The 25,988-nt window shown below is 44.9% G+C and overlaps 1 protein-coding gene across 12 annotated transcripts in view; it reads right to left on the bottom strand.

Annotated features, from left to right (window-relative positions):
• The window catches only part of HGSNAT (heparan-alpha-glucosaminide N-acetyltransferase), a 66,919-nt gene that overhangs the window by 28,770 nt on the left and 12,161 nt on the right, over positions 1-25,988 (bottom strand). For 8 of the 12 annotated variants that reach the window (XR_009006508.1, XR_009006509.1, XR_009006511.1 and 5 more), the window contains exons 5-10: positions 24,059-24,128; positions 5,303-5,372; positions 4,552-4,649; positions 3,026-3,102; positions 2,405-2,435; positions 717-877 (exon numbers count right to left, since the gene is read on the bottom strand). Coding sequence is in view for 7 of the 12 variants with exons in the window: in XM_057537284.1 (XP_057393267.1) it covers positions 717-877; positions 2,405-2,435; positions 3,026-3,102; positions 4,552-4,649; positions 5,303-5,372; positions 24,059-24,128 (507 nt within the window). In the remaining 5 variants the exon portion in view is untranslated. The other 4 variants (XM_057537289.1, XM_057537287.1, XM_057537288.1 and 1 more) reach the window with 4 other exon arrangements.

The raw sequence follows: 25,988 nt of genomic DNA, 5'->3' as shown, positions 1-25,988 counted from the left end.
GTGTCCTCCTCGGAGCAGCGGCCCTCTGTTGGGTGATTCATCGAATGGACTTTTCTGTGACACCTTCCCTTAGGACCCCACCTCCTCCCGTTGCCTGAAGCCTTAGTGCTTCTTGCCTGAGGGGTTCACCTGGCACCTGCCTGGATAAGTACGTCTTCTTTCTGCTAATGACACCGTAAGCCCCTTGAGGACGGTGGCCGCTGCCCTCCCTGGTTCCGACACTGGTCCCCAGAACAGGGCTCACATCCTTCCCTCAGCTTTTCTGTCCCTCTCACGCCACTCAGTGACAGAGATGTCATACCTTTCCCGCAGCCCGGGGCATTCAGGTGATGGCAAGGTGGACCCTTGAACAACAGCCTTACTGTGAAAGCTGATGAAACCAAAGCGGCAGGAGGGCGGTTCTGAGAACCAGTGGCCTGGTCTGGCCCCTGCTCTGCCCTTCACTACACACGGCCACAGCACCTCACTCTCCCGGCCCCAGGGTCTTCCTTTGTACAGAAGGGTTTGAGTGGACTTGGTGGCGCCTCCCAGGCCTAAAATTCCAAGATAGTAATAATAATAATGCCCAAAGTCATACAAGCATTAGATATACTTTTCTAGTAACTGTTCTTTTTGCAGGTACATGAGATGGAGAAACTGCACTTCTTTCAAATTATAACACATCGTTTCCCTATTTCAACCTGAATACATTCTAACAGAGGGGAAAAAATACTTACGTGGACCAAGGCAATAATTGGGGTTCACGATGACAATTCCTATACAGATTAACAGGAAACTCCTCCATGCAATTTTCCCCAGCAATCTGAATTTGGGACATCCCCGCTGCAGGACGGAAGTCATTGACAGAAAGATCGAAGATCCCATAATAAACACAAACCTAAAAAAACAACAGCTATTACTAGGTGGCCACTTCCAACTTTTTTTGTCTCTACGTCATTAGTATTTTATAACCAAATATGTAAGAGAAGCAACACGTGATTTTTGAAAGAAACCGACGATTGAAACCACTTCCGGTTTAGTGGTGGAGAAGAATCAGAATGTTGGGCTGGAAGGACTGTGCACCTTCTCATCCTGTCTTAGGCGGAGATCCTTCGGGACTCACTGCAGCTTCCATGGACAAGCCTCCCATCAAAGACAGACAAACCACTAGGTATAAAATAAGCTACAAGGATGTATTGTACAACATAAGGAATACCAATATTTTATAATAACTATAAATGGAGTGTACCCTTTAAAAACTGTGAATCCCTATATTGTACACCTGTAACTTATATAATGTTGTACATCAACTATACGTCAATTAAAACAAAAGGAACTCCTCCCCCACTCAGATAAACCTGAGTTCACATTAGCAGTGAAACACTGGGGACCAAAGACGCAAACCAGTGGCTGGTCCTGCCTATAAATGATGGAGGCAAGTCGCTCAAAGCATCTCAGCAAAGACACAAAAGCCACGTTGTGCAGGGGCCAGAGTCCCTCAACAGGGGAATGCTCCGGGCAGAGCGGGGTACCCCACTATTATTTTATTCTATTTTTTTGTTTGTTTGTTTATTTATGGCTGCATTGGGTCTTCGTTGCTGCGCACGGGCTTTCTCTGGTTGCGGCGAGCGGGAGCTACTCTTCGTTGCGGAGCGCGGGCTTCTCATTGCAGTGACTTCTCTTGTTGCGGACCATGGGCTCTAGGCACATAGGCTTCAGTAGTTGTGGCTCGTGGGCTCAGTAGTTGTGGCTCACGGGCTATAGAGTGCAGGCTCAGTAGTTGTGGCGCAGGGGCTTAGTTGCTCCACGGCATGTGGGATCTTCCCGGACCAGGGCTTGAACCCGTGCCCCCTGCATTGGCAGGTGGGTTCTTAACCACTGCACCACAAGGGAAGTCCTCCACGGCATGTGGGATCTTCCCGGACCAGGGCTTGAACCCGTGCCCCCTGCATTGGCAGGTGGGTTCTTAACCACTGCACCACCAGGGAAGTCCTCCACTATTATTTTAAAGTGTAACTTATTACTATCCTTAACTGCTACACGCTTATCAGAATTCCCTGATACTGATATACTGCATACCTTTTAGGAACTAAGATGTTTAAATTTATTTTCAGGATTAGTGGAATATTCAGAATTTATGATTTCCTACGAGATTCCAGGAGCTTGTACATCATATCCACACTAATAAAATGTTCCCTCTGAAATCAGCAGTCTTTTATTCTCAAGTGTCTTAGATAAGCACGAGGCCAAGTGTCAGAATGATTCAGGAACCCGGCTTTCGGAAGGACCTCATCACGCCATCACCTGTGGGCAGCACAGGCCCACAGCCTGGAACTCAAGGCTGGTGTTGGGAAGGTCCAGCATCCGCTGAAAACAAAACTTTGCAGATAGGCTACGAAGAGCGGATGGCGGACTGGCAACTCACCACGGGAACACAAGGTCAGCCACCGTCAGTCCTGCAGAAGAACACAAGCACGACAGTGAGGAAAGGACCTGGAACGTCGGTGCTCCCTGACCCGGGACGGCTTCCATCTCGCACTGACGGGGCGAGTCCTGGGAAAACCTTGTGGAGCAGCCCCGAGCTCCCTGGACTCTGCGGCCAGGGGCCAGCCGGGCGCTCCCTGAGGGCACCCCTGCTGTGGCAGCACCAGAGAAGTATGCGGACAATCTGTGATCTTCGGCAGATCTAAAACCCATCCTAGACCAACCCCCCAGCCAGATTCACAGCCACTATTCAGCACCACCCCGGCCACCCCCAGCTCCTCGGCACCCCCAGGAGGCCCACGAGTCTCGGGGCAGGACGCCCATGCGGCTGAGGTACAAGGCACACCTAGAAGAGGACAAGGATCGCTGACAACGTGATGGCAGCGAAGCATCTCGGAGCCAGAGCACATGAAAGGAAGAACAGAACTGAAGGCTGACAGGATGACCTAAGGGGCCTTTGTGGGGCTCACCTCTAGAACCCCTGGGGGACGCCGAGGAGCCCTCCTACCTGCGGATCTCAGAGGGCCCGCGTCAGCAAGGCGACCTCTCGGCGGTGTCTTACCGTTCCAACTTGCATGCCTGAAGTACCAGTATCTCCCACCTCCGTAGTTCACAAAGACCATGAGGATGAGAGCGATCCTGCAAAGCCACAAAGATGTGCTCTCAGGGCCTGGGCATGTGACAAGGATGGCCCGGCTGCAGGACACAGGTGCCGTCATGATACAAGCAGACACTTAACGAGCAGGAAACTCCCACGTCTAACCATCACGGTTAGGACCCTGCGCTAAAGTCCTCTCTGCCAACACTTCCAACATGATGTCTGAAGAAAAACTTACACTAACATTGAACTGTGTAACTTGAAAACGGTGCAAAACATTCCCGATCACTCCACTTTGTGCTAATTACTTAGATGTCTCAGGTTAAAGAACTGTAGTGGGAGGGGACAGTCTTCAGGGTCAAGCCCTGGGTCCCTCTCTCTTAGGAGCCACTGGACCTCAGGCAAGCCCCTCATCAGTTCTCTGTGAAGGAGGGGCACCCCTGACCCGGGGACCACGGGCACCATGATGGAGAGTAACATACATCACAGCACCTACACGGTGCTTGAAGTATCTTAGCACTTAATCAGTGTCAACTCCCGTCCGCCTGTGGACATCTCCGAAAGAAAGAAAAATACAATAAAATAGATTCTGCATGTGCTGTTGTTTGCTGCTAATTTCTCAGAATGTGGGGGAAAAAAACGGTAGTATGTCAGTGGGTGATTTGTGGGCACTCTGGAGCCCAACTTACTCAACTCTGTGGCTCAATTTCTTTATCTGTGAAACAGGTGTATTATTAAAAGTATATATTTCATAGGATTGCTAAGAGATTAAAGAAATTAAGACAAATTGGAACAGTGATTGGCATACCATGAGGACTCAAAACTGTTAGCAGTGGTTACTATTAGTATCATTACTGTTATTACTGCCTGGCTTTGGATACACACACAGGAGCACTCAGAGCTCGGGAAGCTGGGTCAGAGTTATCAGGTTATCACTGGAGTTTGAAAGGCCTCAGTGGGAGAAACAGAAGACCTGACACCTAGATATTGCTTTTCAGCCATACAGTTTTAGACTCTATTTTCAGAGTTTGGTCCTGGCCTTCGTTCTTTTCCCAGAACTGGAAAATAACAATTTACTGCAGGACTCTGTGGATTTGCTATCAGTTGATATCCGAGCTGCTGTGCGAATGGTGGAGGAGGCTGAGGGCTCCGTTTCCAGACTGGGGCACTGGCCCATCGGTCCAGGGCTGAGCGGACACGGGGCGCTCGGGCAGCTGCTCACACGTGTGAGTGGCTTTCTCAGCAGCACCTGTGCACCAGGGGAGGCGGGCTCCGGCCTGTCCCACTGCTGCTCTCCAGTGACACGTCACCCTGGCTCTCATGGCAGTTTTCAACTCAGAAGAGGCTGCCGATTTCTCTTTAGGGCAGGAAATCCTTTCTAGCCTAGGGAGTAAAAGGTACGTGAAATGCCTCCTGCTGCAAGTGGGTGGACTTAGGAACGTGCCATCCGAGGCCACCTGTGCCCACGTGTCACCAGGGAGCCCACATACCCGCGGAACGTGTCCACGCAGCGGAGGCGCAGGGGGGTCGCCGACTGACGCCAGGCCTCTGGTGGGGGGTCGCCCGCCCTGCTCGGAGACCCCAGCTCCTGCCGGAAAAGAGGAGAAAAATGCAAACAGTTCATAACACAAGAGTAAACTACACTTTCCTGTGTTTTAGGGAAGAAATTAGCAGAGTGAAAGCCAAGGATCATTGTTAAGGATAATAGTTTAATTTGCTTTTGTAAAGACCCCACCTAGAGGTTAGGTTTTTCACTTTATTTGGTTTATGTGCCTCCTGCTGAGCTCTCAGTGGCCATGCTGATAAATGACCACAAAGGAGCAAGAGTACCAGCAAGTGTGTCCATAAGTGGACACAGATACGTCCATAATTAATCGATTAACACAGACAGTATGTTTAATCATCACAGCAGGCCATCCCATGTATAGATTTAATACTGATGTCTCTCACTCTTTTGTCTTAATCTTGATACTCTCTACCTAAACGGATTGATTCAACAGTGCTGCCTGAAGAGTGAAAACCATCTCCACACCCAGCATCACAAAGCAGCTAAAGCTCCAGCCTCACAAAGACAGGGGGGGCACCCTTCACGGGGCCAGCGAGGACTGCTGTTTACCAAGAAGGCAGGACACATGACCTGGCCTTGCACAGCATGAGATAATTAAGATTACTGAACAGTGGACTGTAAATCCGAATCTAGGAAAACACCCAAAGCACACACGATGCGTTTTAACAACTCACAGAATTGATGAGGCCATCAGTTTCCTGAGAGTTTATGGCTTTAGAAATCCAATCATGAAAGTCTTCCAAGCTGTAAATAAATAAAAGGCCTGGTTAATTTGTTTTCCTCGGCAGAATTTTCAAAATGGTATCATATTGAAAGGAAATTAATTTAAAGTTCACATTCTATACAAGTCAAAGAATTAAACATTTTAAAGTGTTTTAACGAAACGGAAGTAGAAATCCAAGTACTTTCAAATGCTTCACCCTGACAGCATGGTCTCCTGATCGATGAGACAGGAATAAAGACAGAGCTTTCGTTCAAGAGTGTTGTGAGGAAGATGGCGGGGTAGGAGGACGTGTACTCACTCCCTCCTGCGAGAGCACCGGAATCACAACTAACTGGTGAATAATCATCGACAGGAAGACACTGGAACTCACCAAAAAAAAAACCCCACATCCAAAGACAAAGGAGAAGCCACAATGAGATGGTAGGAGGGGCGCAATCACAGTAAAATCAAATCCCATAACTGCTGGGTGGGTGACTTACAGACTGGAGAACACTTATACCACAGAAGTCCACCCACTGGAGTGAAGGTTCTGAGCCCCATGTCAGGCTTCCCAACCTGGGGGTCTGGCAAGAGGAGGAGGAATTCCTACAGAATCAGACTTTGAAGGCTAGCGGGATTTGACTGCAGGACTTCGACAGGACTGGGGGAAACAGAGACTCCACTCTTGGAGGGCACACACAAAGTAGTGTGCAAATGGGACCCAGAGGAAGGAGCAGTGACCCCATAGGAGACTGAACCAGACCTACCTGCTAGTGTTGGAGGGTCTCCTGCAGAGGCGGGAGGTGGCTGTGGCTCACCATGGGGACAAGGGCACTGGCAGCAGAAGTTCAGGGAAGTACTCCTTGGCGTGAGCACTTCCAGAGTCCACCATTAGCCCCACCAAAGAGCCTGGATAGGCTTCAGTGTTGGGTTGCCTCAGGCCAAACAACCAACAGGGAGGGAACCCAGCCCACCCATCAGCAGACAAGCAGATTAAAGTTTTACTGAGCTCTGCCCACCAGAGCAACACCCAGCTCTACCCACCACCAGTCCCTCCCATCAGGAAGCTTGCACAAGCCTCTTAGATAGCCTCATACACCAGAGGGCAGACAGCAGAAGCAAGAAGAACTATAATCCTGCACCCTGTGGAACAAAAACCACATTCACAAAAAGACAGACAAGATGAAAAGGCAGAGGGCTATGTACCAGATGAAGGAACAAGATAAAACCCCAGAAAAACAACTAAAAGAAGTGGAGATAGGAAACCTTCCAGAAAAAGAATTCAGAATAATGATAGTGAAGATGATCCAGGACCTCGGAAAAAGAATGGAGGCAAAGATTGAGAAGATGCAAGAAATGTTTAACAAAGACCTAGAAGAATTAAAGAAAAACACCTAGAAGAATTAAAGAACAAACAGAGATGAACAATACAATAACTGAAATCAAAAATACACTAGAAGGGGTTTCCCTGGTGGCGCAGTGGTTGAGAATCTGCCTGCCAATGCAGGGGACACGGGTTCGAGCCCTGGTCTGGGAAGATCCCACATGCCGTGGAGCGACTAGGCCCGTGAGCCACAACTACTGAGCCTGCACGTCTGGAGCCTGTGCTCCTTAACAAGAGAGGCCATGATAGTGAGAGGCCCGTGCACCGCGATGAAGAGTGGCCCCCGCTTGCCGCTACTAGAGAAAGTCCTCGCACAGAAAGGAAGACCCAACACAGCCAAAAAGAAATAAATAAATAAATAAATAAATTTATATATTAAAAAAAAATACACTAGAAGGAATCAATAGCAGAATAACTGAGGAAGAAGAACAGATAAGTGACCTGGAAGACAGAATGGTGGAATTCACTGCCACAGAACAGAATAAAGAAAAAAGAATGAAAAAAAAAAAAGCCTAAGAGACCTCTGGGACAACATTAAACAGAACAACATTCGCATTATGGGCTCCCAAAAGGAGAAGAGAGAGAGAAAGGACCCAAGAAAATATTTGAAGAGATTATAGTCGAAAACTTCCCTAACGCGGGAAAGGAAATAGCCACCCAAGTCCAGGAAACGCAAAGAGTCCCAGGCAGGATAAACCCAAGGAGAAACACGCCGAGACACATAGTAATCAAACTATCAAAAATTAAAGACAAAGAAAAATTATTGAAAGCAGCAAGGGAAAAACGACAAATAACATACAAGTGAACTCCCATAAGGTTAACAGCTGATTTCTCAGCAGAAACTCTACAAGCCAGAAGGGAGTGGCATGATATATTTAAAGTGATGAAAGGGAAGAACCTACAACCAAGATTACTCTACCTGGCAAGGATCTCATTCAGATTAGACAGAGAAATCAAAAGCTTTATAGACAAGCAAAAACTAAGAGAATTCAGCACCACCAAACCAGCTCTACAACAAATGCTAAAGGAACTTCTCTAAGTGGGAAACACAACAGAATAAAAGGACTTACAAAAACAAACCCATAACAACTAAGAAAATGGTAATAGGAACATACATATCAATAATTACCTTAAACGTGAATGGATTAAACGCTCCAACCAAAAGACACAGGCTCGCTGAATGGATAGAAAACCAAGACCCATATATATGCTGTCTACAAGACACCCACTACAGACCTAGTGACACATACAGACTGAAAGTGAGGGGAGGGAAAAAGATATTCCATGCAAATGGAAATCAGAAGAAAGCTGGAGCAGCAATTCTCGTATCAGACAAAATAGACCTTAAAATAAAGACTGTTACAAGAGACAAGGAAGGACACTACCTAATGATCATGGATCGATCCAAGAAGAAGATAGAACAATTATAAATATATATGCACCCCAACATAGGAGCACCTCAATACATAAGGCAACTGCTAATAGCTATAAAAGAGGAAATCGACAGTAACACAATCATAGTGGGGGACTTGAACACCTCACTTACACCAATGGACAGATGATCCAAACAGAAAATTAATAAGGAAACATAAGCTTTAAATGACACAATAGACCAGACAGATTTAATTGATATTTATAGGACATTCCATCCAAAAACAGCAGATTACACTTTCTTCTCAAGTGCACATGAAACATTCTCCAGTATAGATCACACCTTGGGTCAGTAATCAGGCCTCAGTAAATTTAAGAAAACTGAAATCATATCAAGCATCTTTTCTGACCACAACGCTATGAGCTTAGAAATCAATTACAGGAGAATGCAGCACACGAGCAGTGGCGACGGACGCGTGGTGGTGTGGTGCACTGGTGCCCCAGCCTGCAGGCGTCTCCAGCAGGCACCTCCAGTACACACAGAGGAGTCCTTGGACTTGGAGGAGGAGGCCACGGCAAGCAGAGGCTGTGGAAACCCAGAACGATTCTGCCTTCATACTTGGCATTGACTCAGAATTCCTTGAGTCCTGGTCAAACGCTGTGAGCTGATTACTGCCCCTAGCATTAGATCAGTCCATAGGTAGTGGGAGCAATGGCTGTGCATCTGTTGGAGGATTGGTGCAAGGGGATGGACCTGGACCCCAGGAAGGCCGTGCTGATTGTGGGCATCCCTGTGGAGTGTAGTGAAAAGGAAATTACAGAGACCCTGAAGGCGGGCTTGCAGCCCCTGTGTGCCTACAGTGCGCTGGGCAGAATGTTCAGAAGGGAAGACAACTCTAAGGCAGTTTTCATCGAATTGGCTGACGAGGTCAATTATGCTATGATGCCCAATCAGATCCCAGGAAAGGGAGGTACCTGGGAAGTGGTGGTGAAGCCCCGTAGCCCAGATGATGAACGTATCAACAGACTGAACTACTTCCTGAAAGGTGAGGGCCGGAGAATGGTAGATGTGGTCAATACCCTGGGGCATAGCACTTATCCTGAGGACGTAGAGCCAAAAGGCTTGGCTCAAGTCGAGCCACCAGTCCCGCAGCCTCTGAAAGAAAGCGTGTGGTACCCAAAACTGAAGGTGTTTTCAGGAAGCACATTCCCAGACCCAGGCGAAGAGAACTCTGAAGCCTGGCTAGAGCAGGTGACTGAGATGATGCAGATGTGGCAGGTGCCTGAGATAGAGAAGCAGCGGTGTTTCCTGGAAAGCTTAGAGGGCCCTGCCCTGTCCCTCATACAGATGCTGCGGGCCAACAATGACTCCATGACTGTGGAGCAGTGCCTGGACACCCTGAAGCAGATCTTCGGGAGTAAAGAGGACTATAGAACCTCACATTTAAACTTCCTCCAGACATGCCAGAAATCCGGAGAGAAAGTCTCTGATTTTTTGCTACGGTTAGAGCCCCTGCTGCAGAACGCCCTGCAGCACAGCCCCTGGTCAGTGAGAAGCGCAGACATGATTCGCCTGAAACACGTCCTGGCTCAGGCCTCCAGGAGCAGCGCCCTCCAGGGCAAGCTCAAGCTCCTGGAGCAGCGAGGGCGTGCACCCACTTTCCTGGAGTTACTGAAGCTCATTCGAGACGAGGAGTGGGAGGCCACCATGGCAGTGGCCAGGGAGAAGCAGAGGCAAGTGGGAAGGGGCCGCAGGGCCTCTGGCCCCCAGGTACTGGCAGAGACCAGTGTGCCAGCCCCTCCGGTCATGGTGCAGGCACGGCTGTTTCGTGGGAGCAGCGCTGAGACCGTCCAGACAGGGGCTACCCTGTCACTGAAGCGCAGGCAGGTGCCGTGCCTCTGCGGGACTGGGGAGGAAGGCCAGAGCCAGGCAGCGTGTCCCCCAGCAAAGCAGAAGCCTCAGCTTGCAGCAGAGGAGCTGGGAAACGAGATGGGGGCTGGGGCCATGAGCCACCCCAAGCCCGAGGAAGCATAGGCTCAAGATACCCAGGCACCCCCTCCCCTAGCAGGCAACCCAGCTATTTTAACGAGGGGAAGGGGGCAGTCCGCAGGAACAGTGGGGGCCCTGACTGGGGCAGAGGGGCAGGGCCGCCAGGCCCGGGCCCAGCCCCTCGGCACCCACCAGCTGGAAGGGACTCCACCAAGCAAGCCAACGTCAGCTCAGCGAGGCACCGGCGACACAAGCGGGGAGCCACCATACCCAGCACGAGGGGTCCCCGAGCCTCAGACAGAGACCCCAACGCAGCAGAGGCTGAGAAAGGTATAGTCGGGGGCTCTGGCATCAGCCCTGTCTTCCGGCCACCCTCAGACGCCCACCCTGTGGGCTCTGAGCTAGTGATGCTGATGGGCCCCCAGGCCACGCGGGGCCTAGAGGCGCCTCCCCCGGGGCCGCCCCTGCCACAAGGAGCCAGCGCTGGCGCTGGCGAGGAAGAGCTGCGGGGCAGAGAGGAGGTGCCCCGGAGGGGACACCGCAGGGTCCAGCCCGTCTTCAGGATCATCTACACCACTCGAGGGGAGCCCCGCCCCAGGAAGGCAGCCCCCTGGAGCCTCTGCGCAAGTGAGGGCCGGGGGCAGTCTCCTCCCCCTGCAGCCTGCAAGGGCAATAGGGACAAGGACAGCAAACGCTGTGAGGAGACGATCCCAGGCGAGAGCGTCGGCTCAGCTTGGCAGGCAGGGCGCTGAGTACCTGGTGACCCAGTACCCCACAACTGGCTTTGGTGTGAGTGGGGGGTGCAGGGAAGCGTTTGTTCCAAAGGAGGAGGAGAGGGAGGAGACGGAGGAGGGAGACATGGAGAAGAGGACGAGGGGCAGGAGGAGGAGGGGGGTCCGGGCAGGGTCCAAGAGAATTTGTTGGCGGGAGGAAGGAGTGTTTTGTTCTACCTAGGTTTGTACATGGCCACTGGAGACCTGGGACTGGCCTGGAGAACCACAACTCACCAGCTGCCAATGCCAAGGCCAGCCGCGAAGCCTGCCACCTGGGAGCAGCCCTGAGTGGCCAGCCCCGGCCTAGGTGAGGGGCACCTGCAGATGGCTGCCACCCACACTGGCCTGGGAGACGTTGGGGGCTACTCAAGGTGCCTGGGCCTCCCTCCCGAGAGGGAACCCCTATTCAGTGTCCCCTCTCTGGGGCACGCTGCTCCCTGTGCTGGCAAGCCCAAATGTGTCCCTGTAGGCCCCAGAGGGACCCAGGTGTCAAGGAACCCCCCAGCCCCCGATCCCCTCCCCCAACACACACACCCTAGCCATCGTGCCCCCGTGGAGCCCTGTGGTGCACCACGTGCCAGCCAAGGCTCTGGTCTCTGTGAGCCAGTGTCGTGAGCTCAACGTGTGCTTTCTGGGCATAGATTCAGGCCCAGCGCTGCTTCTTGTGGTGGAAATGTGCGTGTGCTCTCCTCTGAGCAGTTCCCCCCGACCCCAGCCCGGCGCGGAGACCCTGAGCCCAGTCCCAGGAGCCAGCGGGGAGGACGGGATGGACGAGGTCAGAGCCAGCGCCCACCCCAGGACCTGGGAGCCCACCTGGGACCTTGGGAAGGAAGACCTGGACCGGGGCTGCAGGAGGTCTGCAGGAGGACCCCGGGGCCTGTGCTCTGCTGGGCCACCCCGCTGTTCCTCGGGCCTCCACGTCCTCGGCTCGGTGGCGCGTGCCCTGCTGTGGGACTGTCCTGTGCCCACCATAGGGCAGGGCCAGGCCCCAGGCATGTGGGCCAGAGGGGGAGGGGCTGCCCCGGGGGAAGCGGGCATTGCCGGTGCCCATCGTCCTGGCGAGAGGCTACCAGCGGGGCCCTGAGGAAGGGGGACTGGCGGGGGATGGAGGGCCGCCTGGTGGGGTGCAGCAGAGGCACCTTGTTGGGGACCCTGGGATGGGGGGCCGGGACCTGTTGGATCCGGTGGCCGTTAGAAGTTCCTCTGTGTGTTGTTATGCCCTGTGTTCAATGGTTTCAGTCAATGTTTCTCTTTAATAAATTTCCCTGAAAGTTTAAAAAAAAAAAAAAAAAAGAAATCAATTACAGGGAAAATACCATAAAGAACACAAACACATGGAGGCTAAACAATACATTAATAAATAACCAAGAGATCACTGAAGAAATCAAAGAGGAAATCAGAAAATACCTAGAGACAAATTACAATGGAAACACAATGATCCAAAACCTATGGGATGCAGCAAAAGCAGTTCTAAGAGGGAAGTTTATAGCTATACAAGCCTACCTCAAGAAAAAAGAAAAATCTCAAATAAATAGTCTAATCTTACACCTAAAGGAACTAGAGAAAGAAGAACAAACAAAAACCAAAGTTAGTAGAAGGAAGGAAATCATAAAGATCAGAGCAGAAATAAATGAAATAGAAACAAAGAAAACAATAGCAAAGATCAATAAAACTAAAAGCTGGTTCTTTGAGAAGATAAACAAAATTGATAAACCATTAGCCAGACTCATCAAGAAAAAGAGGGAGAGGACTCAAATCAATAAAATTAGAAATGAAAAGGAGAAGTTACAAAAGACACCACAGAAATACAAAGCATCCTAAGAGACTACTACAAGCAACTCTATGCCAATGAAATGGACAACCTGGAAGAAATGGACAGATTCTTAGAAAGGTATAACCTTCCAAGACTGAACCAGGAAGAAACAAAATATGAACAGACCAATCACAAGTAATGAAATAGAAACTGTGATCAAAAATCTTCCAACAAACAAAATACCAGGACCAGATGGCTACACAGGTGAATTCTATCAAACATTTAGAGAAGAGCTAACACCCATCCTTCTCAAACTCCTCCAAAAAACTGCAGAGGAAGGAACACTCCCAAACTCATTCCATGAGGCCACCATCACCCTGATACCAAAACCAGACAAAGATATTACAAAAAGAAGAAAATTACAGACCAATAACACTGATGAATATAGATGCAAAATTCCTCAACAAAATACTAGCAAACAGAATCCAACAACACATTTAAAGGATCATATACCATCAAGTGGGATTTATCCCAGGGATGCAAGGATTCTTCAGTATATGCAAATTAACCAATGTGATACACCATATTAACAAACTGAAAAAGAAAAACCATATGATCATCTCAATAGATGCAGAAAAAGCTTTTGACAAAATTCAACACCCATTTATGATGAAAACTCTCCAGAAACAGGGCATAGAGGGAACCTACCTCAACATAATAAAGGCCATATATGACAAACCCACAGCAAACATCATTCTCAATGGTTAAAAATTGAAAGCATTTCCTCTAAGATCAGGAACAAGACAAGGATGTCCACTCTCACCACTATTATTCAACACAGTTTTGGAAGGCCAAGCCATGGCAATCAGAGAAGAAAAAGAAATAAAAGGAATACAAATTGGAAAAGAAGTAAAACTGTCATTGTTTGCAGATGACACGATACTATACATAGAGAATCCTAAAGATGCCAGCAGACAACTACTGGAACTAATCAATGAATTTGGTAAGTTTGCACGATACAAAAATAATGCACAGAAATCTCTTGCATTCCTATACACTAACAATGAAAAATCAGAAAGAGAAATTAAGGAAACAATCCCATTTACCACTGCAACAAAAAGAATAAAATACCTAGGAATAAACCTACTTAGGGAGACAAAAGACCTGTATGCAGAAGACTAGAAGACACTGATGAAAGAAATTAAAGATACCAACAGATGGGGACTTCCCTGGTGGCACAGAGGTTAAGAATCTGCCTGCCAAGGCAGGGGACACGGGTTCGAGCCCCAGTCTGGGAAGATCCCACATGCCACGGAGCAACTAAGCCTGTGCGCCACAACTACTGAGCCTGCAGCCACAACCACTGAAGCCCACATGCTTAGAGCCCGTGCTCCGTAACAAGAGAAGCCACTGCAATGAGAAGCCCGCGCACCAAAACAAAGAGTAGCCCCTGCTTGCCAGAACTAGAGAAAGCCCGCGCGCAGCAACAAAAAAGACCCAATGCAGCCAAAAATAAATAAATAATTAAATTAAAAAAAAAAAAAAAGATACCAACAGATAAAGAGATATACCATGTTCTTGGATTGGAAGAATCAATATTGTGAAAATGACTATACTACCCAAAGCAATCTACAGATTCAATGCAATCCCTATCAAATTACCAACGGCATTTTTTTACAGACCTAGAACAAAAAATCTTAAAATTTGTATGGAGACACAAAAGACCCCAAATAGCCAAAGCTGTCTTGAGGGAAAAAAACAGAGCTGGAGGAATCACTCTCTGACTTCAGACTATACTACAAAGCTACAGTAATCAAGACAATATGGTACTGGCACAAAACAGAAATATAGATCAATGGAACAGGATAGAGAGCCCAGAGATAAACCCATGCATCTACGGTCAACTAATTTATGACAAAGGAGGCAAGGATATACAAGGGAGATGACAGTCTCTTCAATAAGTGATGCTGGGAAAACTGGACAGCTACATGTAAAAGAATGAAATTAGAATACTCCCTAACACCATACACAAAAATAAACTTAAAATGGATTAGAGACGTAAATGTAAGACCAAACACTATAAAACTCTTAGAGGAAAACACAGGAAGAACACTCTTTGACATAAATCACAGCAAGATCTTTTTTGATCCACCGCCTAGAGTAATGGAAATAAAACCAAAAATAAACAAATGGGACCTAATGAAACTTAAAATCTTTTGCAAAGCAAAGGAAACTACAAACAAGACGAAAAGACAACCCTCAGAATGGGAAAAAATATATGCAAATGAATCAACCGAAAAAGGATTAATCTCCAAAATATATAAACAGCTCATGCAGCTCACTATTAAAAAAACAAACAACCCCATCCAAAAGTGGGCAGAAGACCTAAATAGACATTTCTCCAAAGAAGACATACGGATGGCCAAGAAGCACATGAAAAGTTGCTCAACATCACTAATTATTAGAGCAATGCAAATCAAAACTACAATGAGGTATCACCTCACACCAGTTACAATGGGCATCGTCAGAAAATCTACAAACAACAAATGCTGGATTCAGTGGGGAGAAAAAGGAACCCTCTTGCACTGTTGGTGGGAATGTAAATTGATACAGCCACTATGGAGAACAGTATGGAGGTTCCTTAAAAAACTAAAAATAGAATTACCATATGACCCAGCAATGCCACTACTGGGCATATACCCAGAGAAAACCATAATTCAAAAAGACACATGCACCCCAATGTTCATTGCAGCACTATTTACAATAGCCAGGTCATGGAAGCAGCCTAAATGCCCATCGAGAGATGCAAGAGGGAGGAGAAATGGGAACATATTGTATATGTATAACTGATTCACTTTGTTATAAAGCAGAAGCTAACACACCATTGTAAGGTAATTATACTTCAATAAAGATGTTTAAAAAAAAAAAAAAAAAGAAGATGTGGTATATTTACACAATGGAATATTACTCAGCCATAGAAAGGAACAAAATTGGGTCATTTGTAGAGACATGGATGGATCTAAAGACTGTCATACAGAGTGAAGTAAGTCAGAAAGAGAAAAACAAATATCGTATATTAACGCATATATGTGGAACCTAGAAAAATGGTACAGATGAGCCAGTTTGCAGGGCAGAAATAGAGACACAGATGTAGAGAACAAACGAGTGGACACCAAGGGGGGAAAGTGGCGGGGGTGGTGGTGTGATGAATTGGGAGATTGGGATCGACATGTATACACTAATATGTATAAAATGGATAACTAATAAGAACCTGCTATATAAAAAAATAAATAAAATTCAAAAAAAAAAAAGTGTTGTGAGGGAGAAATGAGATCATTATTCCCCGTGGCTGGAATTCTGATTAACAACACTATTAAAGTTAGAATAGCAGAAGCCTGCAACAACCAAACGTGCTCAGTGCAGCAATGACTAATCTCAGTGTCTTCATCTGTGACAGGATGAGCTATGGCTATTAAAACAGCAGGAAGAGTGCAGCAACAGGATGGACCCAGACACCATCATACTAAGTGAAGTCAGATAGAGAAAGACAAATACCATATGATATCACTTATATGTAAAATCTAAAAATACAACACCAATGAACTTATCTACGAAACAGAAACAGACTCACAGACATAGAGAACAGACTTGTGGTTGCCAAGGGGAGAGGGGAGTGGGAGAGGGATGGAATGGGAGGTTGGGATTAGCAGATGCAAACTATTATATAGAGAATGGATAAAGAACAAGGTCCTACTATACAGCACAGGGAACTGTATTCAATATCCTATGATGAACCATAATGGAAAATAATATTTTAAAAAAAGAATGTATATACATGTATAACTGAATCACTTTGCTGTACAGTAGAAATTAACACAGCACTGTAGGGGCTTCCCTGGTGGCGCAGTGGTTGGGAGTCTGCCTGCCAATGCAGGGGACACGGGTTCGAGCCCTGGTCTGGGAAGATCCCACATGCCACGGAGCGACTAAGCCCGTGAGCCACAATTGCTGAGCCTGTGCGTCTGGAGCCTGTGCTCCTCAACAAGAGAGGCCGCGATAGTGAGAGGCCCGTGCACCGCGATGAAGAGTGGCCCCCACTTGCCGCAACTAGAGAAAGCCCTTGCACAGAAACGAAGACCCAACACAGCCATAAATAAATAAATAAATAACATTAAGAAAAAAAAAAAAAAAAAAATTTAAAAAAAAAAAAAAAAAAAAAAAAAAAAAAAAAAAACACAGCACTGTAAATCAACTATACTTCAATAAGACAAATTTTAAAAAAAGAGAGACAAAAGAAAAAAAAAATTTGTCCACCCTGGGAAAAAAAAAGAATGTCTGTACAAAGAAATATAAATACAAACTATTAAATACAAAAAGCAAATCATAGTATTCAGACTCAATTACAACCAAATAAAAATGCACAGATGTGGGACTTCCCTGGCCATCCAGTGGTTGGGATTTCATGCTTCCACTGCAGGGGGCACAGGTTCGATCCCTGGTCGGGGAACTAAGATCCCACATGCCGTGTGGCATGGCCAAAAAAAAAAAATATGCACAGAGGCAAACTGAGAAAGTTTGACAGTGACCTTGGAGTGACTCACAGTTAATGTACTGGGTTCTTTCTCCTAGATGGTGCTTTAGTGCAACAAGATATCCAGAGGATATTAAGTTGATTCACATGATTAACAAAAGATAAATACCTTAACTGGTTTTTCTTTGAAACGAGAGATCTTAGTTGGAAAAAATGTTTCAAAAAGTATATTTAGCTCTTTCACACAATGTTTACATTCTGATTTACTTTACTTCCCCTTTTCTTTTTTTTAAACTTTGCAGTGGAAATGAATCCTGATTTCCAATACACTAAAGATAGCTTAGTGACTTGATGGGATAATATCGTTTGTTATTTACAATTTCTGAAATTTTCTGGGACAGTTTCACTTTTATTTACTTTGTTTGTGCCCATAAGGATATGAACTTTCCACTTTATGTCCCCACATCCGATTATTAAAGTCCACACAGAATCCTTTCTCAACCCAACAACTGTGTCAAACTCAGAGCTAACAGGCCAATTTGTTATTTTTCAAGTAATAATGAATAGTTAGCATTTTTAATTTGGTATATAAGAACTATTAAATTTGCCCTTTTAGTAAGTACAATTCTTTGATTAAAAAATCAAGAGAAGGCAAGTCTTTGTCTGTAAATCATTGAGGGCTTTCTTATAGAAATTATATATAACATTTCTAATATTACAAGTCCTTATATGTACTGTGCTTCCAGCTCTCTTGATACTGAAAAGTGTAATAAACTTCATACTCATACAGGTTTTGCATAAAATTTGGACATTTGAACATTTAATATATTCAAGGCATAGGATTTTTCCTCTTCTTTCCTTTTTTTTGGTCATGGAAAGTTTCAATCATATACATACATATAAGTAGACAAACTAGTATAATGAACCACCATGGACCCATTACCCACCTTCAACAAGTATCTACGAAGCATGGTCAATCTTACTTCATCTATACTTCCACCCACTGACTCTTTTCCCTGACTTGGCTTGATCATTTTAAAGAAAATCATAGGGGACTTCCCTGGTGGTGCAGTGGATAAGACTCCATGCTCCCAAGCAGGAGGCCTGGGTTGGATCCCTGGTCAGGGAACTAGATCCCACATGCAGGCCACAACTAAGAGTTCGCATGCCACAACTAAGGAGCCTGCCTGCCACAACTAAGGAGACTGTGAGCTGCAAATAAGGAGCTTGTGTGTCACAACTAAGGAGCCCGCCTGCCTCAACTAAAACCCAGTGCAACCAAATTAATTAATTAATTAATTTTTAAAAAGAATATATTTTAAAAAAAAAAGAAGGAAAATCATAGACATCATATCATTTCATCCAAAAATACTTCAGTATGTACTGCTAAAAGATAAGGACTCGGGAGGCAGAGTCAAGATGCCGGACTAGGAGGACACGGAGTTCGCGGCTCCGCACAACCAGGGCACCTACCAGACACTGGTGGGGGACCACAGACGCCTAAGGGGACGGGAGGGACCCCCAGCGACTGGCTTGCAGGATCTTGGTTCCCAGGCCAGAGGCTGGGCCCGAGCTCCTGTGGTGGGAGCTCCGAGTCCAAACCACTGGACTAACAGAGAACCTCAGACCCAAGGAATATTCATTGGAGTGAGGCCTCCCGGAGGTCCTCATCTCAGCACCAAGACCTCGTTCTAACCAACTGCCTGCAAACGCCAGTGCTGGAAACCTTGGGCCAGACAACCAGTAAGATAGGAATACAGCACTACTTATCAAAAAAAAAAAATGTTACAGATGAAGGAGGAAGGTAAAAACCTAAAAGACGAAATAAATGAAGACAAAACAGGCAACCTACCTGAAAAAGAATTCAGAGTAATGACAGTAAAGATGATCCAAAAGCTCAGAAAGAGAATGGAGAAAACACAAGAAACATTTAACAAGGATCTAGGAGAACTAAAGAGCAAACAAACAATGATGAACAACAAAATTACTGAAACTAAAAATACTCTAGAAGGAATCAATAACTGAATAACTGAGGCAGAAGAATGGATAAGTTAGCTGGAAGATAAAATGGTGGAAATAACTGCCAGGGAGCAGAATAAAGAAAAAAGAATGAAAAGAATTGAGGACATTCTCAGAGACCTCTGGGACAACATTAAACGCACCAACATTCAAATTATAGGGGTCCCAGAAGAAGAAGAGAAAAAGAAAGGGTCTGAGAAAATATGTGAAGAGATTATAGTCAAAAACTTCCCTAATATGGGAAAGGAAATAGTCAATCAAGTCCAGGAAGTGCAGAGTCCCATATAGGATAAACCAAAAGAGAAACACGCCAAGACACATATTAATCAAACTATCAAAAATTAAATACAACGAAAAAATATTAAAAGCAGCAAGGAAAAAGCAACAAATAACATACAGGGAATCCCCATAAGGTTAACAGCTGATTTTTCTGCAGAAACTCTGCAAGCCAGAAGGGAGTGGCAGCACACATTTAAAGTGATGAAAGAGAAAAACCTACAACCAACATTACTCTAACCAGCAAGGATCTCATTCAGATTCGACAGAGAAATTAAAACCTTTACAGACAAGCAAAAGCTAAGAGAATTCAGAACCACCAAACCAGCTTTACAACAAATGCTAAAGGAACTTCTCTAGGCAGGAAACACAAGAGAAGGAAAAGACCTACCAAAACAAACCCAAAACAATTAAGAAAATGGTAATAGGAACATACATATTGATAATTACCTTAAATGTAAATGGATTAAATGCTCCAACCAAAAGACATGACTGGCTGAATGCATACAAAAACAAGACACGTATATATGCTGTCTACAAGAGACCCCCTTCAGACCTAGGGGCACAAACAGACTGAAAGTGAGGGGATGGAAAAAGATATTCCATGCAAATGGAAATCAAAAGAAAGATGGAGTAGCAATTCTCATATCAGACAAAATAGACTTTAAAATAAAGACTATTACAAGAGACAAAGAAGGACACTACATAATGATCAAGGGATCAATCCAAGAAGATATAACAATTGTAAATATTTATGCACCCAACAGAGGAGCACCTCAATACATAAGGCAAATGCTAATAGCCATAAAAGGGGAAATCGACAGTAACACAATCATAGTAGGGAACTTTAACACCCCACTTTCACCAACGGACAGATCATCCAAAATGAAAATAAATAAGGAAACACAAGATTTAAATGACACATTAAACAAGATGGACTTAATTGATATTTATAGGACATTCCATCTAAAAACAACAGAGTACACTTTCTTCTCAAGTGCTCATGGAACATTCTCCAGGATAGACCATATCTTGTGTCACAAATCAAGCCTTGGTAAATTTAAGAAAACTGAAATAGTATCAAGTATCTTTTCTGATCACAACACTATGAGACTAGATATCAATTACAGGAAAAAAACTAAAAAATACAAACACACGGAGACTAAACAATATGCTACTAAATAACCAAGAGATCACTGAAGAAATCAAAGAGGAAATCAAAAAATATCTAGAAACAAATGACAATGAAAACACAACGATGCAAAACCTATGGGATGCAGCACAAGCAGTTCTAAGAGGGAGTTTTAGAGCAATACAATCCTACCTGAAGAAACAAGAAAAATCTCAAATAAACAACCTAACCTTACACCTAAAGCAGTAAGAGAAAGAAGAACAAAAAACCCCCAAAGTTAGCAGAAGGAAAGAAATCATAAAGATCAGATCAGAAATAAGTGAAAAAGAAATGAAGGAAACAATAGCAAAGATCAATAAAACTAAAAGCTGGTTCTTTGAGAAGATAAACAAAATTGATAAACCATTAGCCAGACTCATCAAGAAAAAAATGGAGAAGACTCAAATCAACAGAATTAGAAATGAAAAAGGAGAACTAACAACTAACACTGTAGAAATACAATGGATCATGAGAGATTACTACAAGCAACTATCTGCCAATAAAATGGACAACCTGGAGGAAATGGACAAATTCTTCAAAAGCATGACCTTCCGAGACTGAACCAGGAAGAAATAGGGAATATAAACAGACCAATCACAAGCACTGAAACTGAAACTGTGATTAAAAATCTTCCAACAAAGAAAAGCCAGGACCAGATGGCTTCACAGGCAAATTCTATCAAACATTTAGAGAAGAGCTAACACCTATCCTTCTCAAACTCTTCCACAATATAGCAGAGGGAGGAACACTCCCAAACTCATTCTATGAGGCCACCATCACCCTAAAACCAAAACCAGACAAAGATATCACAAAAAAAGAAAACTACAGGCCAATATCACTGATGAACATAGATGCAAAAATCCTCAACAAAATACTAGCAAACAGAATCCAACAGCACATGAAAAGGGTCATACAGCATGATCAAGTGGGGTTTATCCCAGGAATGCAAGGATTCTTCAATATACACAAATCAATCAGTGTTATACACCATATTAACAAACTGAAGAAGAAAAACCATATGATCATCTCAATAAACATAGAAAAAGCTTTTGACAAAATTCAACACCCATTTATGATAAAAACTCTCCAGAAAGTAGGCATAGAGGGAAACTACCTCAACATAATAAAGGCCATATATGACAAACCCACAGCCAACATTGTTCTCAATGGTGAAAAACTGAAACCATTTCCTCTAAGATCAGAAACAAGAAAAGGTTGCCCACTCTCACCGCTATTATTCAACATAGTTTTGGAAGTTTTAGCCACAGCAATCAGAGAAGAAAAAGAAATAAAAGGAATCCAAATTGGAAAAGAAGAAGTAAAACTGCCTCTGTTTGCAGATGTCATGATACTATGCATAGAGAATCCTAAAGGTGCCACCAGAAAACTACTAGAGCTACTCAATGAATCTGGTAGAGTAGCAGGATACAAAATTAATGTACAGAAATCAGCTGCACTCCTATACACTAATGATGAAAAATCTAAAAGAGAAATTAAGGGAACACTCCCATTTACCACTGCAAGAAAAAGAATAAAATACCTAGGAATAAACCTACCTAAGGAGACAAAAAACTGTATGCAGAAAACTATAAGACACTGATCAAAGAAACTAAAGATGATACAAACGGAGGGAGAGATATACCATGTTCTTGGCTTGGAAGAATCAACATTGTGAAAATGACTATACTACCCAAAGCAACCTACAGATTCAATGCAATCCCTATCAAACTACCACTGGCATTTTTCACAGAACTAGAACAAAAAATTGCATGATTTGTATGGAAACACAAAAGACCCCAAATAACCAAAGCAATCTTGAGAAAGAAAAACGGAGATGGAGGAATCAGGCTTCCTGACTGCAGACTATACTACAAAGCTACGGTAATCAAGACAGGGTGGTACTGGCACAAAAACAGAAATATAGATCAATGGAACAGGATAGAAAGCCCAGGGATAAACCCACGCACATATGGTCACCTTATCTTTGATAAAGGCAGCAAGAGTATAAAATGGAGAAAAGACAGCCTCTTCAATAAGTGGTGCTGGGAAAACTGCACAGCTACATGTAAAAGAATGAAATTAGAACACTCCCTAACACCATACACAAAAATAAACTCAAAATGGATTAAAGACCTAAATGTAAGACCAGACACTATCAAACTCTTAGAGGAAAACATAGGCAGAACACTCTATGACATAAATCACAGCAAGATCCTTTTTGACCCACCTCCTAGAGAAATGGAAATAAAAACAAAAATAAACTAATGGGGGCTTCCCTGGTGGTGCAGTGGTTGAGAATCTGCCTGCCAATGCAGGGGACACGGGTTCGAGCCCTGGTCTGGGAAGATCCCACATGCCGCGGGGCAACTGGGCCCGTGTGCCACAGCTACTGAGCCTGCGCTCCGCAATAAGAAAGGCCGTGACAGTGAGAGGCCTGCGCACTGCGATGAAGAGTGGTCCCTGCTTGCCGCAACTAGAGAAAGCCCTAGCACAGAAATGAAGACCCAACACAGCCAAAAGTAAATAAATAAAAATAAATATAAATAAATAAATAAATAAACAAATGGGACCTAATGAAACTTAAAAGCTTTTGCACAGCAAAGGAAACCATAATCAAGATGAAAAGACAACCCTCAGAATGGGAGAAAATATTTGCAAGCAAAGCAACTGACAAAGGATTAATCTCCAAAATTTACAAGCAGCTCATGGAGCTCAATATCAAAAAAACAAACAACCCAATCCAAAAATGGGCAGACCTAAATAGACATTTCTCCAAAGAAGGTATACAGGTGGCCAACAAACACATGAAAAGATGCTTAACATCTTCCAGCTGAGCATGTGAAAATTCAACCTTATTCCTTTTAAGAGGAAAGACCTTCCCTTGGCAAGGTGATGCACCAGGCCTGGGTCTATTTCACTTTCTTTTCCTCCTGCAGTCCACAGATCCACTCACCAGAATCGCTGTCTACCAGGCAGGAGAAGGAATCCCCTCTCCAAGCTGGCCGACCCTAACCAAGGCAGAGTCCACCCTGAGGTCGGACGTCCCCACCACAGGAGCTGGGAGCTGGACCAGAGGCGTGGCCTCTGGGTTCAGAGCCAAGAGGAGGAAGACAGTCAGTGTGGCAGCACCTCCCAAGACCATCACAGGCCTCTTCCATGCGCTACGTGGCAGGATGTGAGAGTCTGTCAGGAAATAATGACGCTCAAGTATTTTCTTCTACATCTTCAGCCACGTGGGAGAATTGAAGGCAGAGAGCCATTCGCACTAGGTTATTATTTCCCTGAAGTCAGGGACCATCTCTTATTCGACACTGAATCCCTGATGCCTAGGACTACACTGGGCATGGTGGACACAGTAAGTTTTCATTTAATCCAGGAATAATGGTCCAACTACCCTTTCTGAATACAGTTATTCTGTATTCTACTTTCCCCAGTGTGGCCCCCCCAACGCCTGCTTACCTCAGCGAGAACCTTAGAAGGGACACCACAATGATGAGCACCAGGCCGACGAGGAACGCGATGCTCACAGCTGCAAAAGAAAACATATCATCACCAAATGCTGTCATGTCATTACCGTGAATCTGTACATGAAAAATGCAAACAGAATATGAAAAGGAATGTATATATACGTATAACTGAATCACTCTGCTGTATAGTAGAATTAACACAACATTGTACATCAACTATACTTCAAGAAAACAAATTTAAAAATTAAAAAAAGAAAAAGGCAAACAAATAAAAATGGAAACGTATGAAGGAAAAGCCTATATCCTTATGTGAAATTTCTTATTAACAACTGAGAATACTCTTCGTGAGGGAAGCGCTAATTTTCATCATGAAAAATATCAAACATACACAAAAGTACAGAGACCTGTACAATAAACCCACATATAGCCGTCACCTAGACTCTAGAATATCAAACATTGTCACTCTTGCTTCATCTACTACTACTACTCACCCTTTTTTTTTTTTTTCCACCTGAAGTCTTTTAAGCAAATCCCAGACATCAAGCTATTTCATTCCCACATCTTCAGGATGTATGTCTATGTACGTCATGCAACTCTTACGTGACCCCCTGAGGAAGACACTGCATCTCTTCCGTAGGATGCTACTGAAGACGCACGGCCTCTTCTGGGTCACAAGAAGGCAGCAAGCAAACCCAAGTAACAAAATAACTGGCCAGTCCTCTTCAAAAGTGTCAAGGTCGTGAAAGACCAAGAAAGGCTGATTAGAGGCCATGAGGTTAGATTAGAGGAGGCCTGGGAGACCTGATCACTAAATGCTCTGTGGGACCCTGGACACAAAACGGACACGAGGAGGACAACTGGAGAAAGCTGAGAACTCCGCAGCTCAGTTAATAGCGCTGTGTGCGTGAAGTTCCTGGTTTCAATCACTGTACATGGAATCGCTGTACTGTGATTATATAGCTTAGGGGCTTAGCGGAAGCTGAGTGAAGGGTACATGGAAACCCTGTTTTGCAACGTTTCTGTGAGTCTAAAACTATTTCAAAATTAAAAGTTTCTTAAGAATGGACCTTTTGCTGTATAAGCACAATGTCATACAAAATTAATAATTCCCTGGCTAACACTGAGTCCATATTCAAATTTTTCTAGTTGCCTCGAAAATGTGTGTTGTAGGCCATGTGCTCAGATCAGGATCCAAGCAAGACTCGCATCTTGTCTGCATTGTTAACGTGCCTTAAGCTCCATGCATTGGTCCACAGCCACTGACTTGATTTACACGAGGCTGGCTGTCTCCTATCAGGGCATCTCATTCGAGGTCTAGATCTGCCAGGACCCCGCGCCTGGTGTCACTGAACTTGTTCCTCTATCCTCCGTGCGTTCTGTAAATGGGAAGTTAGCTGTAAAGCCTTGGCCGAGAAGTCCCACTTCTCTGGCAGGAATGCTTCGCAGGTGCTGTGTCTTTCCCACTAGGTCCCATCAGGAGCACCTCCTGCTTCAGACCTTGTGCCCGACGCCCGCGTTCAGCTGGTGAAGGCCTGTCCCCTCCCGTGTAAAGTTCCCCTTTCATTGGATGGTTCCATCCACTCATGGCTTTTGCCTAAATCAATAACTTAAATGGGCGTTGCAAAATATTCTGCCACATTACCTGGATTCCTTCTATAAAGAACTTACCCTCATCATCTAGGACTATTTCGTTACCCTAAGATATAGTCAAAACAGGAAAGGCAGGAGAGATGGTCCTGCCTTTACCAGGATCATCAGTAAACACCAGGTGTCCTTGTTACCCCCAAAGGCAACCAAAATATTGTTTTTGTTGGGGGAGGGGGCCTTGTGCTTTTTAGCTTCATAGTGAACTCACTGGTTTTTGTATGTGCAACAGGTTTCCGTCAATTACATTCATTATTCTTCTAATGATTAAATCATCC

This window comes from Balaenoptera acutorostrata, chromosome 21 (assembly GCF_949987535.1).
Source record: "Balaenoptera acutorostrata chromosome 21, mBalAcu1.1, whole genome shotgun sequence".
NCBI lineage: Eukaryota > Metazoa > Chordata > Mammalia > Artiodactyla > Balaenopteridae > Balaenoptera > Balaenoptera acutorostrata.
This window is presented reverse-complemented; position numbering and strand designations above follow the sequence as displayed.